At 42.9% G+C, this 24,638-nt stretch overlaps 1 protein-coding gene across 1 annotated transcript in view; it reads left to right on the top strand.

Moving 5' to 3' along the window:
- The window catches only part of LOC308092573 (protein O-mannosyl-transferase TMTC2-like), a 116,611-nt gene that overhangs the window by 40,984 nt on the left and 50,989 nt on the right, over positions 1–24,638 (top strand). The window contains exon 2 of the mRNA XM_080438554.1: positions 9,973–10,549. Within this exon, the coding sequence (XP_080294680.1) occupies positions 9,973–10,549 (577 nt within the window). The remainder of the gene's footprint in view (positions 1–9,972; positions 10,550–24,638) is intronic.

The raw sequence follows: 24,638 nt of genomic DNA, 5'->3' as shown, positions 1-24,638 counted from the left end.
TCCGATATGGTGCTGGCAGTGGTGGAAAGTAACTAAGCACATTTACTCAAGTACTGTACTCAAGTACACTTTTGAGTTTACTGGAGTATTTACAATTTTCAATACTTTTACTTCTTACTTACTTAGTTTCAAGTCAAGTATTGTACTTTTTACACCACTACAATTATTTGAAAACTTTAGTTTCTAGTTACTTAGTGGATTTTCATTATTATTACAAAATATACATTAACCACTTTAGCCCTAATATATACTGCTATTTGAAAATAGCCGATCTACAAGCTCGCAATGTGTCGCATCGCGACAACCTTGTGAGCTTGTAGATCGGCTATTTTCAAAAGGTTTTTTATGCATTTTGAAAACTTGTGAAATGGGACCTTCTGCACAATGAGTACTTGTACTGCTACTTTAAGTATATTTTGATGCCAATACTTTTGTACTTTTACTCAAGTAAATGTTTCATACCGGACTTGTAACAGAGTATTTCTACAATAGGATATTGATACTTTTACTTAAGTAAAACATTTGAGTACTTCTTCCATAACTGGCGACATTACACTGTTGAGTTTCCCTGTGTCCGGTATGGTGCTGGTTGCTTGGCAAGTCGCCTACATCTGTCTGGCTCGCTAGCTGGTAAGCTAGTGATTAAAATTCAGGTCACACCATACTTTGTTCGTCCCCCTGCAGCACAAAGGGCTGATCAGCGATGCTAGGCAGCAGGCAGAAGTGTATTCAGCGAGCTAAAACACACTGCGCTGCTTGAGTATCCTGCCCTGCTCCACACTCAGCATCTCAGTGTGCCAGTGTTTACTTGTCTACTGTGCCATGAATGGAGTGAAACCATATGATTGTGCCAGCAGACCATAATAAGTTGGACCTTATATTCCACTGAATAAGAGAAAGCTGCAGAATGAATTAGACACAGTGGGGGGAAGAGAAACCGCTTTGATCGTCTATTGATATTATTCTGACGGTTGTGTGATTTTTGTGGAATCTTCAATGTTGGGTTTTATCACGAGGCATCGTGTTCCTAAATGTTCCTTTAGAGCTGTGTTTTTTCTCAAAGTGGGGTCCTGGGACCCCCAGGGGTCTTTGAGTGGGTTCCCCAGCTAAATTTGTTTATATAGGATCAACATTAGTTTAACCACTTTAAACCTACATACAGTACATTGACTATTTGAAAATAGACGATCTACAAGCTCACAACGTGTCATGATGTGACGCTTTGTCAGCTTGTAGATCTGCTGTTTAAAAAATAATAATCTTGGAAACATTTGGAATGACTTTGAAACATGTTAACAGCACGAATCTTGTATGGGGGTCCGCGGGCAGATACATGTTAATTGGGGGGGGGGGGGGGGTCCTCGACATGAAAATGTTTGAGAACCAATGAGATGCTTCCAGCCCTTAATTCCCCCAAGTGCTTGACCTTTATCCCAGTTGTCCACCACCAGCTTGTCTTCCACTCTGCCTCTTCTCTTGCTTTCCATTCATTACTGTGATGGAGGAAGACATCATGTGTTCATGTTATCCCAGCACCCTCTTCACTTCATTTACTGGCCTTTCAGGGAGAGAAAATCTATAACGGAAAATACTAAGTGACTGGGCCCGTTCTGCGGTACAGACTACAGAGCCAGTCAAATACCAGAATCTTCTGATCAAATTATGGACAAATTGTTCAAGGCTACAATGTGCCGCAGGCTGGCTTAGAAGGAAGTCAAAATATATGCGTAAATGTTACAGTATTTCTCTCTAAAGGACACCTGTGGATGTTTGGTCACACTGGGGGTTATTTTCCGGACCACGTTTGCCTCGGTAATTCATCAATCATTCGAAAAAACTTGTTTTTCTTATCTCGTCTCAACAAACACCAGATGCCATCCCAAAGTGGGTCGCTGGACCGAGTAAATCGATTGCGAGTAAATTAATACTTTTTGGGGGTAAAAAAACATAAAATAATTTGAGTAATACATTTTTTGGGTAATTTATTTTCAAACTGGTTACATTGCGACGTGTTGAGCTTGTAGATTTTCATTATTTTGAAATAGGTCTTCAGTTAATGAATAAGTAATTTGTTCATAATGTATTTTTGTACAACGTGCGTTTGTGCAAAAATCACACCCCTAAAGGCTGCTGGAGGCTTCTTCTCAGGGCGCCCTGAGGGCTGCTTTCTTTTATTCTGAGCTTACTAATCACACATGTCAACTGGAATAGAGCAGCATTCATTCCTGACAATAGGGATTTTACGGTGGCCTCAGCAGTGGTGTGTTGCTACAATGAGCTACACCACAATGACCCTCTCTGTTTGTCCTGGCTAGCTGGCTGGATGGATGACTTCAGTCCCTTTTCTCCTCTGTCCCCCCCTCCCCTGTCCTTATAAACTCAAATGTCACCACTGGCTGACATTTGCTGTAATGTGGGTCAGATTGGATGGAGAAAGAGAACAATTAGGGTTTATCCAGATGTTACAGAACCAGAGTACTGAAAGCTCTCTGGCATTGTGGTTCGTTTTAAGTGCTGGCCAAGGTGTTGGATTAAAACCAAGTCTATTTTGACTGCATTTTGTTCATGTTCCCTTTCTGACGGCTGCTGGCTCCAACTCTTGTCTCTTTGTGATTATGCAGAATAAACTGTAGGACATGGTTGAATTGCCTAATAATCTGCATATTTGTGGCTTGAATGTGCCTTTTATATTCAATTAGTCACAATTTGTAACAATCCTCTCGAATAGTATTTTTCTTCATTCCTCTGCCAATTTGCTTCTTGCCCTTTTCATCGTCATTGATTTCAACATGAATAATTGATGTATACAAATTAGGAATGTGCTAATCCGATACTTAACAGGTTTTGATCTGATACTGGCTGAACAAAAACCCTGGCACACAAAAATAATCTGATCTGAAACATCATGTAGTGTAAATGCTTGTAGCCATACCAGAAGGTTCAGCATGTGTTACGTGATCCAGTAGCCTCTCAGTATAGCACGTGAATGAGAGCTGCTTTGCTGGTGACAAGAATGAATGAAAGGTCAGTGGAAAGCAGTAACTTGTGGCTTTGACTCTTTGGGCTACTTTGAAGAATGTTCGACTCGCGCCACAAAGTCACCTCCGTGGCAAAGTGACATCCATAATGCAGATACCACTGTAGAACTAATGCCGATCGATAACTCAAGGTCGAGATACCAATATCAGAAATGAAAAAGTTATATTTAAAAAAATAATTTGCATTGGATTGCTTGATTCCACAGAATGCCTTTCAATATCATATTGCCCAGAGGTTCTAGATAAGATATCCACTGTACTTCACTTTATAAAACAACAGAAATGTGTATCATTATTGCTTACGCATACTGTTGTATGTCCCTTTTACAAACGGAGAGGATTTTCCACAGGCACCATGAAGGTACTGTATGTCATTACTGACCTGCTAGCATGCCCATGGGAACAAACATTAGACAAAAGAGCTGGCTGGGGAAAAAAGCAGTGAGGCTACCCAGAGGTCTCTGTGGGCATTCCAAAAATATTGTTGCGCTTCTTCCAGATATTAAAGCAGGGTGATGACACATACTTGGAACCCTGATCACTTTCCCCCAAGCTCCCAAAGCCAATCCTCCTTTCACATGCTGTCTGTATTGTTCTACAATGACCGCCACCCTTTTGTTTGCCTCTCTGCAGTCTTTGACTGATAGCCAAACTGTGCAGGTATAGGTCTCTAGTCGCCTATATACTGGATAGTGTTCAATTTATTCCTTGGTTTTCTGCCACGTGAGATGCTGTCATTTTGAAACTATCCATACATTATCTCTGCCGTGATTTGTTTTGGAAAGAAGAAACACAGCAATGTGCACATTGCTGTGTATTCTAGCGGGAGAGTGATTTTTTTCTTTCTTTTTTTGGGGCCAATTTCTTGCAGGTTCTATAAAGAAAGGAATGATCCTTTTATATCTATGCCACCTTTTATACATGTTAAGATAGGAACCCTGGACGGGTAAGGGTAGTCCTTGCTGGTATGGACCGGGTAAGGGGACAAAAGGTGAGGCCTTGGAAAATAATACAATACCGGTTATTTTAATAAGTAGGAACAGCTGTTTTACTGCATGTTTTTCTAAAATACTATTTCTGGCCATGCAGCTCTCTTTGATTTAACGTCTCATCTCAAATTCATGGATGATCTACAAAAGTAAAATGGTGATTATAATGTCAGTGGTTTTCAATGTCATTTTTAATCTCCTGTGTGTGACCGCTACTGGGACCCAGTGAGTCCTGAGACCAGATGGAAAACCAAATCAATCTTCAGTTTTGATGGCGTTTTCATGTAGGCTGCTAGTTATACGCAGAGGGTTATTGCTTCCAACCTGCTGGCTTATTATTAGGTAAAATGTTTTTACGGATACAGAGCTCCCAGCAATCACACGCTCATTTCTTATATGCATGAGTAGTTATAAGTAGCATTTTAATTCGGTAAGTAGGCTAAGAGTTGGCTTTCATAGTATCTTGGTAAATGTATTAGTTTTATAGATAAGTTTGACACAACCAATTAAAACATGATCTTTTGCCTGGAGGCCTATAACATCGCAAGGATTATCTTTTCTCCATTTCAGCCTGTGCCACCTAGGCTGTTTGATACTTGGCTGGCTGTGTGTGCGCCTGAACAAATTATGGACAAAGAATTACTGTCATATCCGACAGCTTTTTGAATGACCGGGAACTGCGCTAAGAACCATTTTCCAGTGTCTTGTCTCTCCTTTCAGAAGTGGTGTTGGTATAGAAAGTGATCCTCCGTGTGAGGATTTGGAAGCCGTGAGTAAAGTTAGTCATGCCTTTGATGTGACTACCAGACTCAGTGCTGGCTTTGTGCACTCTCCCCCCCCCCCGTAGGATCGCATGACTTTGTTGTGTTGCAGTCATGTAGCGCTCGTGTGAAAACATTGAGGTTGGGGGAATGTTATTAACACCATTGCACTTGGTTATCCAGAGTCCACCACACTTGCTAGTGGCGCTATTAGGCAAGTATTTTCTGTAGACGAATGTTCAGCCCCTCTGCTGCAGAGGACGGTTTAGTGATTTAATTCTCACTGTCACCATAGCACATGCAATTTCAGTCCACATCATGATAAGGAAACAGACTGTGGCAGACTGAGCCATGCAACACTTTGGATGTAGATTCGGTTTGGCTGGGACCGAGGTCGGGGGGGACGAGATGAGGGGGGGGGGGGAAGGGACGAGATGAGGGGGGTGAAGGGACGAGATGAGGGAGGGGGTGACTGGTTGGGAGGGGGGGGGGTTCCTCGTTAGTGGCCACATGATCCCATTGCTCCTCTGGTGTTGGCATCCAGGCGTGCGGTCGGGTTGAAGAATGTGCTCCCGGCTGGAAAAGGTTTACAGTGCATAGAGAGGTCCTGTGTGCTGCCAGCAGCACCACAGAGAAAGATGGGGCCTGGCCAGCCACTGAAACCCAATCTTTCTACTCCGACAGCCAGTAGTGGAGCAGCCTTGACGGTCAGGGCATGTTGGCTGAGAGGAGGATTAATGCAATGCTCTGGAGACTGGCCATGGTTAGGTGGACTGTCATGCAAATGTGTTAATTCTACCATACGTGCGCCCCATTCATCTGCTCTTGCGTAGCTGTGGCTGAGTAGGTTCAAAGGTCACTCCTTCCTTCTCAATCTACATTCCTCGATTTTTGATTTGCATGAGCGATTGTCAAGCACAGCACTTTAGGTGCTTACCTCTCTCTATGACATACAAGAAGGAGACAACATGAGAGGTGACTTACGAAGCCAGGGCTGTAACCGTATGGGTTTTGTGACTGAATGGCATTGGCTTTTCATCCGTTGTTGCTGCCAGAGGAGTGAAGCCGGTGTGGTTTTGAGGCAATATATACTGTATCTGCTCTCTGGCTTCACCGCAGTGTGCAATGGAAAGAGAGTGCGCACTTGTCTCCAAAACAGCTTAGAGATGTAATTGGACCGTAATGTCTCTTACGCGCATATCTCACAGCAGAACGAAGATCTCACTTGACAAATGGGCTGGAGAGAATATACTGGCACGTCTGAGTCATGGGGTGTAGAATCAGGGCTACCGGCTCTTAAGCCTGCCGATGAGGAAGGCTGGAGCCTCCAGTCCGTCTGACTGGGAGGTCAAAGAAACCAAAACTCCACCTACCTCGCAACATTCTGAGGCTAGGTGGCCTAGAGGATTCATTCCCTTAGGGCGGCAGTAGCTCAGTAGGCTAAAGTTTTTTTTTTTTTTCATGGTTACATCTTGTGTGCATAAGAGTAATATAATTTGTTCTGGTTTCCTCAGACATTGTAGCAGCAATAATAGTAATAATAATAAACATATACTGTACAGTGGAAAACAACAATAACAACAACAACAACAACAAATAATAATAATCAGAATCAAAGAATAGTCCAATTGTCCAATGGTCTTAGCACTTAAGGAGCTTGAAGATTCTGTGTTCTAAGTTATAAACATTTATCTGTGCCAGTGTCCTTGGCATTGTTTCTCACTCAGGTTGTGTGACAGACAATCAGGGGAGCGTTTCCAGCGTTTTTAAACATTTTCCGTGATCTGTTCAATCATTCACAAGCCCGAATGTCTGGGGGACGTAGCAAGCCACTTTCCACGTGACAGCATCTGAAACAGTCTGCCGTTGGGATGCCTACATTATTAATTGATCCTGTGAGCTTTTCCGACACATCTATTGTTTATGTCCTGGATGGAGGGAAGCCCACATCCACTGATGAGCTTGGCTGTCCACATGACCCTCTGTATTGCTTCGTAGTTGAGGTCAATACAGTTCCCAGGCAGTCAGGATGCTCTCAGTGTTACCTCTGTAGAAGGCTTGTAGGACCTTGGGCCCCAAACCTCTTCAGTCGCCTTTGATAATGTAGGCATTGTAGTGCCTTCCACACCACTTGGTTGGTGTGTACGTCCAGGTGAGTTTCTCATTGATGGGACATTTGAAGTCACTGATGCTCTCCACTGCGGTGCCATATATGTAGATGCAGGTATGCTCTCTGCCCGACTTCCTGTAGCACACAATCAGCTCTTTGGTCTTGTCGACGTTGAGGGCCATGCAGGTTGTTCTCCTGGCACCATTGTGTCAGGTTCTCCACCTAGCCTCTGCTGTCTAATGGCCGTCAGTAATTTCCCCTCCGGGATCAATACACTCCCCTCCCCCTTTTTACAATTTTCTTTCATTCGTCAAATGAAGGGTGATTTTCTGCTCACCCCCCCTGTCAAGGCTGCTGTCGGAGCTGCTTTATTTCGTTATTTATTGTGTGCTGCAATATACGCCACGGCTTCCCACCTGCTTCCTGGTATGTTAATGAGGGGTATGTTGGTGGCTAAGCAGTAAGGGAGATGATTACCCTCGAGTCATTTGTCTTTAAGTTCATTTATTTATTTATTCATACATGTAGATGTCCCTAATTCTGATTTAGAGGTAAAAAATAAGAAAATTAGTTGCTTGTTTCCTCATGTTAATGGCTAAATTATACTTGCAAAATAACTGATTGTCAGCGTATTTCATTTAGAAAATCTGTTATTTTCATTGACATTTAAATTGTATTTCTGGCTCTCCTCCCTCTGTCACCCAGACTCATTGTTCGTGTTAATTGTGACTGTCACGAGGACTAATTACAACCCGGTGCTCTTGTCTTGTTATCTCATGTGCCATTCCTCATCCATCATGCACTTTAATTACGATGCCTCTACGGCCCAACCTCGCAATAAAGCCAATAAATGTTTGTTGAATAAACGTTGCTAAGCGCCTCCTTCCAAAGGAGATTTAATATGTGGTTGCTGACTGTCGGGCAGAAATAGGCGCTTGTAGATCTGCTATATTGAACCAATGAAAAGTATTGACAAGAGCTTGTGACAAAATAATAACTACATTGGATCCATTAGAACACAGGTTCTTTTTTTGGATTTCCTGAAAAGTTTTGTACTTACAAGGTTTCCACCTGACAGCAACGATATTCTGTAGAGCATAGCGGTGGCGGCCATTTTCTGGTTCCATCGATCCAGACCCCATACATTTTTCCCATAGAGATTTCCAAAAATATTTATATCAATTAATTAGGATCAAGCCATCCAGGATCCTGGTGATTCATGACCATAAAACGTTTGATTCCGTGAAAACATATATTTTAAAACCGCAAAACAAACGGTTATTTATTGAATATAGTATCATATAATTAAATATTCAAACAAGTTTTTTCACATAATCAAATGTTTTATGGTCATGATTCACCAGGATCCTGGATGGCTTGATTTTAGGCTTAAATTAATTGATATAAATATTTTTGGAAATCTCTATGGGAAAAATGAATGGGGTCTGGAACGATGGAACCAGAAAATGGCCACCACTGCTATGCCCTATATACTGTATATCACCTTCCTCACCCCATTAGCACCATCACAATGAAGAATTAATTCTTCCCTGCGGATGGTAGGGAGGGTTCAGAGTTGATATAGGCCGGGTACCCACTCAGGGCTGCCCAGCGGGGATGGATCTACATTTACTAGTGTCATGATCGACACAAAGATTCTGATTGGACATGCCCTCATGCATGATGTAACTTTGCTCGATGCGATGGTCTCCACCGCTTTGAAAGCTAATGTATTCTTCCTTCAACATGGCAACCTCTTTGTGTGCCTGTTGTGGGCTGGGTTCGATTACGATTAATGAACGATTATTTAAAAAAAAATACATATATGGTGAAAATAGCAGATCTACAAGCTCACAATGTGTTGCGATGTGGTGTTGTAGATTGGATATTTTTGAAGTTTAACGAAGTATAATACAGGGTTAAGTGGTTAATCAGACTACCGGTAATCAAATTATAATTTTCTTGTGTCGATTCGTTGATATAATAATAAAAGAAACGTTCTCAATTATTCGATTAACCTACGTGAGCAAGATTAAGTCTGCTATTCTGTTCAAAATATCGGTTTTGGATATATTTTTGGTTAATTGCCCGGCCCAAGTGCCTGTGTTTGTTTGTGGTGAAGGGTGTGGCGCTCTTGTTTAATCTGTTGAGTCCCCAGCTGTATGAGGCGGCCATGGTGGTAAAAGAGCTTCCAGCTTCAAGCTCACCCTCTGATTTTATGTTTGTATAAATGTCACATGGTCACATCTCTAGGGGAAGCTGTAAGCAAATTCAAGTTTCAGTTCTTAGCAACCTATATTTTGTGCTTAATCTGCACTGGAAAAGAATAGCTATGAGCCCCCTGGAGAATGTGCAGCGTGTTTCCTGTGGGAAATGTACTTGGGAAAACATTGTATTCAGACCTAGCACCTGTATTGAATGCTGCTGCATAGTAAAGTTGTATCATATTGATCGACACGTATCATATTATGTCAGCAATTCAGCGTATTCATTCATGTTGATACACATCAAGTTCCTAGTAGGAAAAACAGCAATTCAAACCCTGTGTTCCATTAGCAGCCATAATGGAACACAGTGAGCAGTCTTCATTCTCTGAATTACTGGTTAAGTTTATCTGAAAATATTAAGCTGAAATGTTTATCCCAGTGATGTCACTGGAGTAAAATCCATGGATGTGAAAACTACTCTTACTTCCTGCTTTTAGCCGCTACCCATGGTGGTTGTGATGTTGTGCTTGTTCGCCGTGTTTACTGCCAAACAGCGATCTTGACTTCAGAAAATATGAATCCGGTTGATCAGTTGCGGCCATATAGACCAGATGGATGTGCCCAGGCCCATGCTTGCCCAAAAAGTGCAACATGGGAACTGTAGGAAGTTCGGAACAAAGAGAAACGCTGAAATAGATAGAAAGGGTTGATTTTCTGTGTCAGAATTGGCTGCATGGTAGATACTGTTGGTAGATACTTAACAATCAAATAAGTAGATACTGTTGTTTCTATAGACTAGACAAGGATAACAATCGACAACAGACCCAAAAAGCTCCTCTTTAACGTTGCTTTTCTTCTCATTCACAGCCGTGCGATCAAGACCAACCAGGACCTGCTTCCAGAGACGCCCTGGACCAACATCTTCTATGACGACTTCTGGGGCACCCTGCTCACCCACAGTGGCAGCCACAAGTCCTACCGGCCTCTCTGCACGCTCTCCTTCCGTCTCAACCACGCCCTCGGCGGACTGGACCCCTGGGGCTACCACCTGGTTAACGTGGCCTTCCACGGCGCCGTGACGGGCCTCTTCACCCGGCTGGCACGCCTGCTGCTGGGGGAGGGTCTGTGGAGCCTGCTGGCAGGCTTGCTGTTCGCCTCTCACCCCGTCCACACGGAGGCGGTGGCGGGCGTGGTGGGGCGGGCGGATGCGGGCGCCGCCTTGTTCTTTCTGCTGTCCCTGCTGTGTTACGTGCATCACTGCAGGCTGCGGGGCCACGCGGGCCCCTGCCGGCTCGGGGCCTGGCTCTTGGGCAGCCTGGCGTGCGCCGCCTGCAGCATGCTGTGGAAGGAGCAGGGTGTCACGGTCCTGGCGGTGTCTGCGCTCTACGACGTGTGCGTCTTTCACAGGATGAAGCTGTGGCACATCGTCATGCTCCTCTACAAGGTAAACACTTACTGTTTGTGCTGTTTGTTCACATGGATCTGATTTCCTGCACTCTCAAAACCTGCACAAAACTCTAGAGATGTTTTGAAAAACAACTTGCCAATGTAATCCGGCATAGGCTGATAGGAAACAGGAAAGTATACAACATTGTATTTGTTTAGTTATGTACATAAATGTTTTTTTTTTTCCTACTCATTCCAGCACACATGCATTCATATGCAATTTGTTGCAACGGAAATGTAAGGGAAGGCGTATTATAGTATAGGCTTCATGGTGGCTTCTTGCCTGCTTATACGGTAATTGAAAAGTAAATTTCCATTGTCCAGTTCTTAAATCATTTGAGCCATGGACCCGAACTGAGTTAGTATCTAGGCTTATTGTTGTTAGTTCAAGAAAAAAACATCCCTGATGCTCATTTAGTCTCAATAACACGTGTTCCGACCTTCCATCTTCTGTTTCAATATTTTTATTAAACAAAAAGGTAGAAGATACACAACGAGCATGACAACACATAGGGCACAACATAACACCACATAACAATACAATAAAGACATAATTAAAACGGTGTGAATATAAATGGTTGTCTCCCTTTGGATCAGCATTTGTTACGAAAACCTAATTAAAAGCCAATTAGCCAATTGAATAAAAAAACAAACTCACTTTGAGAATGGTTAGTTAAATTGCCCATCTTCTCATTATATTGCGTTTGATATTGAGATTAATGATGTCTCAATGAAACATAATGATGAGGAACTATGTTTGCGGTACAGCATGACAAGTGGGAGTATGAATTATCATGCTTTGTGTGTGTGTGTTTGAGTGTGCATGTGTGTATTTCTTTGCATACTGGGAGAAAAAATATGGAAAAGCAATGGCTGTTTCCTATTTGTCCTTGTTTTGTTTTTTATTAGACCACCGAGCCGTAACCTTTCTTCCCCAAAAGCTCCTTGTCAGAAGTGTTTACCGCTTGCGGTCTAGTCACCGTGACATTCACAAGTCTCATCCCATCAGTGCAAATTCAATAAGACATGTGAACAAATGTGACAAAAAGACTCCGGAGAAGGAGGGGACAAAGTGAACGTAGCTCTTTAATGCATCCGGATGGTAGACAAGGACTTCCTGAGAGATACGTTGTGACAAGGTGACAAGGACACATGCACAGAGAGAGAGAGAGGGAGAGAGACAGAGAGGGGAGAGACAGAGAAGGGGCTTGGGGACAGGGATAAATAAGGCAGTGGCTCAGGAGGTTGAGCGGCCGCCTTGGAATGCGAAGGTTCCCAGTTCGATCCCTGGTTCCTCCTGGCTGCAAGTTGAAGTGTCCTTGAGCAAGACACTGGACCCCTAACTGCTCCCAATGGGCAGGTTGGTGCCTACCTTTGTATGGTTTCCCCTGTCATCGGTGTGCGAATGTATGTATGAATGGGTGAATGTGAAATACCTTTTAAAGTGCTTTGGAGAAAGGCGCTATATAAATGCAGTCCATTTACCATTTAGAGAGGGAGAGAGAGAGAAAGTGAGAGAGATCATAATGGAATGGCAAAGAGAGAGAGAGAGACATAATTTCAGCCCCTTCCTGTTAGTGCTCAGCGCTGTGTGGAAATGAAGAGTGAGAGCTCTCTCTCTCGCTGCCTTCGTCTTTATGTGGTGCGCCGGTGATTTAAGTCTCATCTGAGTCTTTGTGTCACTTGGAGTGTGACCCATCCATTGATGCTGGCAGACAGCTCTTCTAATAGCTTGTCAGGCATGGCAAGGAGAGCAAGGAAAAGGAGCCAAGAGGGGCTGAAGGAGATAATGCCTCATCGTTGACATCTTTGCGGCTTCTTGAAAATAAAGTACAATAAGACGCTAAATAAGAAAATAAATTAGCTGATACAACAGTAGTTAGATTCTGTGCGTGAGCCTCAAACACAGAGGCCATGCTTCTTTATCATGGTTTACCATGGTGTTTTTACGACGTTGGTCTGTAGGAGGCTAGCCATCTATAAGAGGGTCTGTGTGTTGTGTGTGCACGTTTGTGTGTGTGCACGTGTCCAGAGTTTTTTCCCCACATATGTTTTATACTTTTGATATGTTTAACTTTAATCATTTTATAATGGAAGACAATGACGCTTGGATCGGACTGAAACCTTGCCCAAATATCACATGTCATAGATATGTCATACAAGAACGAGCCTGATGTCATAGATGACTGCGGCCTCATGAAGTCTGCTATCCACATTGGATCCCGAGATCCACATGATTAGATTTTTTTTTTTACATACCTTTGCAGGCTGCATCCCTCAGGGCTATGTGCTACGCATGCCATATACGTCATGGAAAATCTAGTTTAGCTTCTTGTCAACTAAATTCCACAGAGTTCTGTTTTCTTTCTTTTTGATATATTGAAACACATCTTGATCATGAACTTATGAATTCTTAGAGTTTAAATACGACATCAGCCTTGAATAAGCTCCATATGTGAATCATTTTTGCCCGGTTACAATTACTTTGCAGAAGGCATGCAGGTGAATACCACAGCACTGCATAGCACATGTAGACTATTCTAGTAGTATATAAATATATATACATGGATACTTAGGCCCAATGGACATTAATAATGGTGAATTTTATGCATTATTAAATTATAAAATGAGCAAAGAGGGGTTGCATTATTAAAACTAGATATATGCAATATGCATTGCAGAACAGATTGAACTTTTCTAAGCTGCTTTGTTACTCCAAAACAGTTTTTGTTGCTGGATATGTTTTTTAAAGATTTTTCTCTATGGAAGAATACTGACTTTTGGAAGAAAAAAAACCAAACAAAATATTCTTGGGACTATAACCGTTTGAAAATGTTGGAGACTCTAAAATAGCATGTTTTGGTGAAATGTGGCTGCCACAATTGGCTTGATAATCCTACCATGGAGTTTTCAGATGACAGGTGTCATTAGCATATCATTTAGCCTCCCCACCGACAACATAAACAGGGACTGTTGAAAGATGGCTGACATCATTGACAATGCAGCTCCCTCTTTGCACTGTTACCACATTTTGATCTGCGACCCCAGAGGATTCATTCAGTCAATATTATACCCTGTTGAAGTAATGACATTGCATTGTTATTATAACCTTGTTACACACTAGGGCGATGCCTGCTGGGAACAATGGCTGTTGGGAACGCTTGCCCCTCCGGTTACCCATTGTATCCATCCCAAGTATCCATCCCTCCCTGTTTGGTGGAGAGGTGGTCACTTTGACTGATGGTAATCACAGAAAGCCAGACCTCGGGGCAGGTTGTGGAGAGCCTTGCGCCGCTCTGTTAGCATTAAACCGTGTATGAAAGTGGAATCAACACACTACAAATAACTGTCTTTCCTCCAGTCCGTACTTGAGATGTATCAGTTGCTGAAAACTCGGTCCTTGAGCCTTGTGATGCAGAACTTCTCAAGCTCAGTGTGCAAACGTGAACATCTGCAGAAGTAGTAAGTCATACTGTATAATATATTAACGAGTTTACGAGTTGATATACAGTTTATCAACTCGTAAAACTTCTATGATAAGATTATGTTCGAGGTATTACGGTGCTGAAAAGGAGCCTCATTGTGCATTGTCGTACCTCTGCATTTACTTTTACGTAACAAGCAGAGGTGTCTTGTTTGTTGCGTGACAGGCCACAGTGAGACTGAACTGGGTTTTATCAGAGCGCTCTCCACTCTGCTGAAGTCATTTGACATTTAGCGTTCAACTGTTGGAATGGGCCTGCTTATCTGATTGTGGCTCTCTCAGTCAATTACATTAAGAGTTTTATATCTGCTGTAAATCTCCCAATGTGTCATTATGGCTTCTGTGTGTGGTTTTGAAGGCTGTGCACAGTGAGGACCGGGAGCCACACACTCCTTCTAGAGCTTTAGCTTCTGTGTCTGTCTAAAATTCAAACTGGCATAATATCAAATATCCCCATTTTGATGTTAATTTAATGTGTAATTCAGCTCAGAGCACACTGGTGTCTTAATTAGAGTGATTATGTGTAATTTGTGCCTGATACTTGCACAGTATTTCCCGCATGCTTTCATCTCTGTGCTTTAAGCTTCTAAGCTTGAATGGTATTTTTTAACAGTCCTGATTCATTAGGTTTAGGGCCAAACAACATAAAAAGTCTATTAGACAGAGATATGACAAATATATGTTATTCTGACTCACATACTTTCAGGATGCCCGTGCATTTAGCACAGGTTATATAGTATTGGTGCAGAGCTACAACCTGTCCAACTGACCACAGGTATTCAGAACTTTTTACTATTTGACATCTCTGTCTGGCTAAGACGCTGCCCATTACATACACAGCAGCCCACTTCACAGCAGGAGACTAGCTATGGTCTGTGGTCTATGGCCTGCATGCATTCCTATTCTTATTCTGACCACACTGGTCTGCTAAATCCAACAAAGAGTACGGCTCCCATAACTGTAACAATGAGCGGAGCTATGTGCATTAGGGACAAGAGATGGATGCAGAGAAAGTTGTTTAAAATCTTGCTTTAAAGTATGGAAAGTGAGGGATAAGAAAAATGGGTTTTATTCGCAATCTTTTGAAGCGGCTTAGTCCAACAAACTACCCATTGTTGCAGTTAATCACTTTAACAAAGCATGTTTTCACACAGGAAATCATTACTGTACAACAGCCCAGAAGAACTGGCTGTGCCGTGTCCTAGATATTGAAGCAGCAGTGTGTGTTAAGGACTGTCAACAGGTGAGTCCAGGCAGGTCCACCACCCATTGGATTGAAGGGCTGCTGTCCATGGTGCTGAAATACCTGCTGTCCCTTTGTTCTCCATGGGATGTCACTATAAAGACATTCCCATCCCATGTATACATGCACAAACATGCATACTGCTGTTGCTGATTCTCTCTCATACACTTTGACAATTAATTAATAATAGCTTTTTGAAACGTCGAAAAATTACATGGCTAATGGATTTTATTCCGATTCAGGATTTACCTTAATTATTGTCTGCTGCCAAGTGCCAATGCAAATGATGCCTTTAGGTGTTTGTTTAAAAAAAAAACTTATACAGTACAGCATCTCCTTCAGTAGAATAATTGTGCATGAGGAGGCAGTGCTTTCAATAAAGTCCGAAAGAGAGAGAAAGAAACGATACAGTAAGTGAATCAGCACATGTTGGATTAGCAGTGAGGCTGAAGTGAGAGGTCTTGGCAACCTCTCATGTTCAGACGCTGGGGAAGGTTTTTATTCAAAGACCTGCTAGAACTCTCTGATACTTTCTCTTTCTCTTGCCCCCTTTTCGTAGAACACAGAACCCCTACAGCCAATCAAAATCAGTCGTCAGTGCTCCTACAGCCAATCAAAGTCACCCGTCAGTGCTTCTACAGTCAATCAAAGTCACCCATCAGTGCTCCTAAAGCCAATCAAAGTCATCCCTCAGTGCTTCTACAGCCAATCAGTCAAGTCAACTATCAGTGCACAATGAGATGTTATTATTTTTCATCTAAATAACATATTTTATTTTCTTCAATAAGGCCCAATGGAAAAGGTGTAGCTCACCTAAAAAGTATAAATTATGCTGATGGGGCAAATTTATTTTACCTACTGTACCACTGCACAGAAATTAGGTAGGTTCTTTTGAAAGTGATTACCAATTGTAGCCATGGTGCAAGAAAGTGAACTTGGCTAGTCTGCACTCTCGCATCGCATCGAACTATACCAATTCTGTGCAAGATGTCTTTTCCAGCTCTGGAGGTAGCTGGCAGATTAGATTGAGCATGTCCTAATGTGTTCCTTCCTGAGAGTTGTACTGTCGATAAACATGAAATAGTGTTGTTCACTCAGGCAAATATTTACAGTTGAGACTTGGGATTTTTGTCAAGTTAGCTCTGTCCTTGATTATAGCATTTATTCATGCTAGCATGTGTGAAGCTACTCTATAACAAAATAGTTTATGGCATCCAAATTTAAAGGTTGTTGGCAGTCAGTGTGTGGTGTAACCAATCTATGTTTATGTGGAAAAAAACAGCTTTTTATATGTTTTCTCCAGCACACTAGTGAATGGGCTCATTTTCAAAGAGAGATACTAAAGTCAGACATAATTAGAGCACCTACTTTGGCAGCAGGATGGAGTGATTTTGTGATCTCACGTTGTTTATTCCATAGCATTCTGTGATAAATTGTCTGTCCCGGGGACTTGGCATTAGTTGTGTTTTTTCCACAACACAAATTGCTTTGCTGTTTGGCTATTAAAGTAAATGTTTGGACAACTGTGTGACAGTGAGTTTGGCCAACACGCACGCTCTCGCAATGAGAGAAACAGGGTAAGAAAGACAAAATGACCTGGTTAGCCCCGTGATCTTTCTGTAAACATTTTCTTGAATACAATCTAGCATACTTTTCCTTTGATGTGCGGTTTTCCCTTTTGTTTAGTGAACAAAGCAAAGGCCCATTGTTCTGCTGTTTGTGAATGTTGACAGCCGCTGCCCACATAATGGTACGCTCCGTCAAAGCAGAGGAGGGACTGTGTCACCGTGTTCTTATAACTTTTGGTGAGACAGCGTAGCTCTACATGTAAGGAGCCAGTGTTCCGATGCCCTGAGCTTGACCATGAACAAGACTGCTTTGAACACGTAGTACAGAAATATGTTACATCCCCATTCTCTGCTGTATGAAGTAATGTTATCCTGGTGTTGTGACATGTCAGCTGACGGCCCCTAGCATGATGGTTAGATCATCCTCTCCTCATAGCTACCACATGATCCACCCACCGATGCATCTTGTGTACGGGAGGAAAATACAACTCATCCCTCTCTGGTGGGGAAGTCTCCTCTGTATAGGCTTTTTATTTTTTACCTCTGTCTGGCAACATCCAACAACCACCAGCTTTTGGAAAATCGCTTCCAAATCTAGGACAAGACCCAGATGGTCTGTTGAATGTGGAGCTACCTCACTCTATCATCTGTCCACTACTTCCCTGTCCTCCTGATGTCACTATTATCACAAGGTCAATGCTAACGGTGCTCTGTGACACTGCTTGGTCCTTGACAGAGCCGGCAGGGATTACATACATGGACTTGGGCTGAGCTCAGGTGCTCGAGGCTGATGAGGAGCCCCATCTGCCAAAGTTGGAGGGTTCTGGTTGGTGGAGGCAGGTGGGTAGCTGTCCCCAGGTGATGACACTGGGTCTGCTTTGGGCCCTCGGAGGAACAGGAGAACCAGAAGCAGCGACTTTGTAAACACGGCCCCCGCTCTGAACATTGTTACCTGGGGGTCCACAGATGGCTCTGTTATGCTCTAATGGCTGCTGTTACTGGGTGATGGAGAGAGTCTGGTGCCCTCGTCCACCTGTCTCCCACCAGGGAATACAGGACACACCACTGGTACTGAGATGTTCTGCTGTATCCAGGCAGCACACACTTATGTCGATTTGCTTATCGGAGCTGTACGGAAATTACTTTCAAGCTCACCAACACACCCTTCACTCTCCCGGTTCTTTTTTTCTTGTCTTTTTACCCCTTTTTTCTCCCCAATTTAGTTGTTATGCCAATTGATTCTTCCCCACACACATTTATGTGTGTTTTCACTGCTGTATCGTACTGGCTCACCTGCCAGTGAGGAACCCCCACCGGGAGGACATAGAGCCTTTGTTATACTCCTACTGCCCAACCAGGGGTGTACTGCCGGTGGGGCGAAGTGGAGCGCCGCTCCACTAGCTCTGAAGGTGCACGCGCGCCCGCACATGCACGGACATGCACGTGCGTACCCGCGTGCGTCTTCCTCGGGTATCGATCAAAAACAACCATTTGCAGTTTTTGCACCTCACTTGCAAAAGCTGCTGACGCTGAGTGTCAACAGTTAGAATTAACAGGAATGACCGACCTGGCTGGATGCATATCAATGGTCCATTGTGTGACCTGCTAAGTAACCTATACTGGTGTATATGTGTATAGGCTACTGTCAGATGTTCTGTCTGAAGCAGTCAAAAGAGAAAGTTTGGAAAGCAGTGGCTGATGGATTCATGAACTAATTCAATTACAGAGGTGACGTCTGCAAGGTAAATGCATATATGACAACACTTAAGTGTCCCCATTATGCAAGTAAATAGATATACAGTATATTGTGGGTTAATAAATAGGCCTACACATTAAAGAGGCTATTTCAATCGGCAATCGCTCACGTGCGCGTGTATGTGCGAGCACGTGCACGCGTGACGTAGCGCTTCAATAGCTAAATAATCCACACAGTACAGTACACCCCTGCGCACAACACTATCCACTGACAGGTGCTGCCACCGCCCGTAGGAGTATGTGTAGTGACAAATCACCCTACCCACCTGGCTTCCCTCCCCCGAACACGGCCCAATTGTGTTCGTGTGTAGACACTCGACAAAGCCGGAAGCACCGGCGTTGGATTCGAACCCCCAGACTCTGCGTTTCGTGGGCAGCTACTTTACCACTGTGCCACCCGAGCGCCTTCCGGTGGTTTTCTAAAGGTGATGTTACACTTGGGGATTATGACGGGGACACGCCTTGTTATGAATGGGCCTTTCACATTACCCATAATACCCTAGCTTCGGGGCATTGCTGTAAGTGCAAGGTCCCGTGCTGATAGAAAGTGCCCGGAGCTCTGGTGGCCTTGACCCGCTCGTTATTCATCAGGTGTAAGAGAACCTGACAGGCACAGTGCCAGGGACAGCCAGCGCTGTGACCCTGTCTCTCCCTGTGGCGAGAGAGAATATGAAAATTTCTACTCTCATTATTGTTATGAAAAGAATATATAAGTCCCCCTATCCAACGGCATGCTGCCTGAAATAGCACACAGACACTCATGCACGCACGCATGCACGCGCACACGCACAAATCCTCCCTCCCTGCTCATGGGAGATTATTTTTATAGTCAAGCGTGTGAATTTTAATGGGGAAGAGGAACCTCTTCATGGGTTGTGTTCTCATTCCCCAGAGGCATGGACCTGGATGTGATGTCATTCACTATCAGTCAAGCAGATCCAGTAATTTGGTGTGCTGGGAACACATTTGTACTGGGGGGACACATACTGGGGCGCACATTTCTAGTGAAGACACATTTGTACCCAGGACACTTTTCTACAAGGGGACATGTTTCTGGGGACACATTTGTACTGGGGGGCACATTTGTAGTGGAGACACATTTTGTACTGGGGACACATTTTTAGTGGAGACATTTCTGAGGACATATATGTATTGGAGACACGTTTGTAAAGGGGACAGTTTTGTACTAGATGACACATTTGTACTGGGGGACACATTTGTACTGGAGACACATTTGTACTGGGGGACACATTTGTACTGGGGACACATTGTACTGGATACACATTTGTACTAGGGACACTTTTGTACTGGGGGACACATTGGAAGTGGAGAGACTTTGTAGGTCGGAGTGTTTCATCCGTGACCATTAAGCTCTCACACGGGATGTTTAATTCACAGACTGGAAGGCCAAAATTAATCCCAGTCGGCGCAATGACGTGAATCTCAGTTTAATTAACTGTGAACTGTGTTTCAGTTGTAATTTTCCCCATCCATTCTTTTAATTTGACAGCTTTAAGAGAAAATTGCAATGCTTTTTCTCTCAAGATGCCCTAAGGTTAATTGATATTTAAAATGTAGGCACTTATTGTTTGCAACTCATCTTTTCTAATGCAGTGATAGAGTTTGGGTCTTGTTTCAATTACTTATTATGGTTGGTGTAGTGAGGACTATAAATGAACAGGCATGTAAAACCAGTCAGCCAGAACTGCCCAGCTGAACTCAATTGAACTGTCTACCAGCAAGACCTCAGAAATGTATTAACACTCAGTGTAATTCTTTGAAATTAATGTGGTTTTCTTCAAACATTTATCTTCCGAATCGCTCAGCTTTAATACTGTTTGCTCTGCAGTGCACCTCACTAAAAGATAAAGCTCATTAATTGTGCATAATTGTACAAAACTGTATTGTACAATTAAATCTAACTTGATCAAAAAAAAGTTGTGTCTGGAGACACTCACTCCACTCACTATTTAAAACAGCCGCATGGAAATGAAAACAAGGAAAACAGTGTGGCATAGGCCTAATGCCTCTTGAGAGTATACTCTTGGGAAATGATAGTTTAGCAGTGAAATTGCAAACAGAGCAGAAGCTAATACTAATCTCCATTAACATTCAGTCTTTCTGCTGTAGTTGTGAAATACTGAGTGATTCTCCCTCACTCTCCTACACAGATCTCTACATCACATGGATAGACTACCACAGTGATGCTCCATCCGAATCATAATCAACTTTATTGTCACATCACAGGTTTACAGGTGTAAAGAAGTGGGTGAATTATTATATTATTTTCTTGTGCGCTCACTCAGTCATGTTTTAGTTTTCATGAGAAGAGAGAGGATTGAGGTACAGTAGAGTAAGAGCAGGAGACGGTTCTCCTCAGTGGCTGGACCAATTGATCTGAATTTGCACACGGGCATTGATCATTAGCATGTGCACCAAACAGCGATGCCCGTTTTTCACTTTCCCAAAATGTAAGTTATTTTTTAGCGTTTTTATGTAACGGAATTCATATGGGAGCTATCATCGCCATGGTTACAGCCCCCTAAGCTATGGGATGAACGCGCACGGCCAGTTGCTAGACAGACAAACTGTGCACGGCCACTGTTAGACAGAGAATGCTGCAAACTTATAAAGGACTTTCATTTACGGGCCGTGTACACTCACACTGTGTTTTAAGAGCGAGAGGCCACTTTGGATATCATCTCCATATCACTAGCACGCACATTCACATGTGCAATGTTCTAATCCAGGCTGTGTTATTAGCACACATAGCTCAAACAGCTTCAACATCAACTTCCCATGGCTGTGTGTGTGTGTGTGTGTGTGTGTGTGTGTGTGTGTGTGTGTGTGTGTGTGTGTGTGTGTGTGTGTGTGTGTGTGTGTGTGTGTGTGTGTGTGTGTGTGTGTGTGTGTGTGTGTGTGTGTGTGTGTGTGTGTGTGTGTGTGTGTGTGTGTGTGTGTGTGTGTGTTATAACTGACAGGCTGATAGGAACTCATAGGAACACACATAACTAAAAGACAAGTCTACCCAATATTTTGAGTGCGCACATCCCCCGGGTATGGATATCTATTGCCTCTGTTTGTGGTTCAAACCCAACATTAGACACGATGTCACTGAGTAAACAAGCTAATGAAATGAGCTAACCTGGTCTTAAGGTGGACTGACTTAAGGTAGACCAGTAATTCTACACAGAGCTATTGTGTGACACCAACTCATAACCCCTGTCTCATCAAAGTCTCAACGACATGCAGTCACATTACTCATACCAATATCAAATATCTCCATTTATGCAACTATAAAGTACAATGTTATATACATTGTTGGTTAGTAATGGATACATGTTTCTTCGTTACTTAATATTTAACACACAATTTGACATACATTGTTGGTGGTTGGTAATGAATATGGTATTAATGTATTGGATGAGGTCCTTCTATTGCTGTACAGCACAGCACATAACTCAAAGTCTGTTAATACTTTACTGCACACATCCCCGGGTATATGGCCTAGTATATAATAATGTATGGTTGATTGGTGAGGTCCAAATGGTTGACTGAAAGTTTGAGGACACAAGAACCTGCAACTCAGCAACTAAAAGAGAAGAGAGGGAGGGAGGGAAAGAGACACTTAACCGTACTCCATTTTTCATATAGCTGTATTAGAGGGCCTCACAATTTACATTAAGGCTGGTATGATATTGTAAGTCACATATGGGCAGTGAGCTCATTAACCACATGAACCCTCGTGTTCCTATTCTGGGGCAAACGTTCTGTGAAAATAGCAGTTCTACAAGCTCTCTGACAACTCTGGCCCACACTCATTCCTCATTTTGACACGTTTGAGTGATCAGCACACTGGTTTAGCAAAGCCACACTGGACAATCTGCCTGTTGTAACCATGGACACCATCTGGAAAGACCCCCCCCCCCCCACAATGGGATCTGTTAACCGCAATTTCAACAGCATTAAAATCCCTTTTCCTACTTGATCAAAGGTTCAAGCGGTTTACTCGCTGTGCAGTGAACGTATAAGACGTGATGTAATCAACAGTGTTCTTCTATAGTAGTACAGATTATACTCTCCATATTGACGGAATATGTGTCTTTCTATTTGTTTCTCATGATACATTTCATGAGCAAGCATCAGCCGGCCACGCCCATACGGTATGGACACCATTACATCAACCTGATTCATATTTTATGAAGTCAAGGTCGCTGTTTTGCTGTAAACACAGTGAGGAAGTACAATGTCACAGGCTAGCGGCTAAAAACCATAAGTTGTAGTTTTCACATTCACATATTGTAACCCAGTGATGTCATTGAGGTGAGATTCTTCCCTTAAACTCCACACTCATTGGTAATCTCAACAACAAGATATGTGAGGTGTGTGGGGACAGAATTGAGTTATTAGACCCTGGTTTAAGTCCAAGGTTGGATGGAAACACGTGGAGCTTCACAGACCGAAGGAAAGGAGTCAGACAAAGGAGTCAGACATGACCAGAATACTCTCTCTCTCTCTTTCTCTTTCTCTTTCTCTCTCTCTCTCTCTCTCTCTTTCTCTTCTCTCTCTCTCTCTCTCTCTCTCTCTCTCTCTCTCTCTCTCTCTCTCTCTCTCTCTCTCTCTCTCTCTCTCTCTCTCTCTCTCTCTCTCTCTCTCTCTCTCTCTCTCTGTGCTAAGCAATGAGCATTTTTGACTGAATCCTCAGATAGGCTTTTCAAGGTACAGCCTCTAAACTGTAACATACAGACAAGCTGATAGAAATCTTGAATGATAGACAAAGGTTTCAGAGGCGGTGTGTAAATGTGACGTGAGGTTGTATTTATTTGTTCATGTGAGACCATTTCGGAGGGTAAAAACGGATTCAGTGTGCAAGAGCCTTTAGACAGGACAAAGCTATTCCGGACAGCGGAACATGCAGCGTTTCTGAAATTGTAAATGCATACAGGGAATTTCATGTATTTTTTAATTAGCATCAAACCCCTTTCCTCGACCCCTTTTCCCACCATCTTCTCCATAATGCCTGATTCAGCATCTTGTCACAGCCATGGAGGTTGGATATCTCTCTACAGATACGGCTGTGGTTTCACTCACTAAATATCTCCCAACGAAATGTCAATGTTGTTAGGTAAGGCCTGAAGAAGTCTGTTTGTGCTTGGATGTAACCCAGTTCTGTTTTAACTTGCACATTTATTGTCCATATTTTTAAGAATTTCACCATGAAATAGTCATATTAATGAATGCCTTTTAACTTTTTACCTGACGAGTGCCTTGGATCCTTATGTCTTGTTGAACTTCTGTACCAAAGATCACCTTCATCAAGTATTTGAACTTCTGCGCACTCCAGACCTTTTCTGGTTTTCTTTCATGGTAAGGGTTTGTGTAGATGTTGGTTTCACATTGTGGTTAGGTTCTTTTTTTGTTTGGTCAGCTTGATCCTTTTCACAGTGGAGAATATGTCAATTGTTACATCTAAGGAAGATACATTGTATTATGCTGAGTTATTATTCTTGGCCTGTAGCTCTCAAATTGTTGCTAAAAATGATCTTGCTTTGACTGTGGACAGATGGTGGTCTAGCACATAGATTATGAATAAGAGCAGGCAGAAATTCTTCAACAATTAGATTGCTCTTCTGCAGCGACTCCTAAAAATCAAACAATGAATTGGCCCTTGATTGGCATTCCCTTGGCAAAATATTTTCATTACTCTGGGAAAATGTAATGAAAAGTTCTTGTTCGCTCTTTCATTACATCCTATATGAACTGAAGTTAACGTGCTACAGCCATAACTCAGCAAGCTGGAGGATTTCCCATTGATTAGCTGTTTATATTCTTTAGGCCTCAGGCCAATGTCAGGGAGCCTCCTTGATCATTGTGACAGCAGTGATCTTGATCAGGGCTTGTGACAGCAGTGATCGTGCTCCAACAAAGCAGATTCCCTCCCTGCCCACCTACATACTTATCCCTCTTTACTTAAGTTCACATTTCAGCCCCTGTGGAGGCAACCAACCTCTGACTGCAAAGAACGAGATGCGTGTTC

The sequence above is a fragment of the Gymnoscopelus braueri genome, assembly GCF_963280865.1.
Source record: "Gymnoscopelus braueri genome assembly, chromosome: 9".
NCBI classification, from domain to species: domain Eukaryota; kingdom Metazoa; phylum Chordata; class Actinopteri; order Myctophiformes; family Myctophidae; genus Gymnoscopelus; species Gymnoscopelus braueri.
This window is presented reverse-complemented; position numbering and strand designations above follow the sequence as displayed.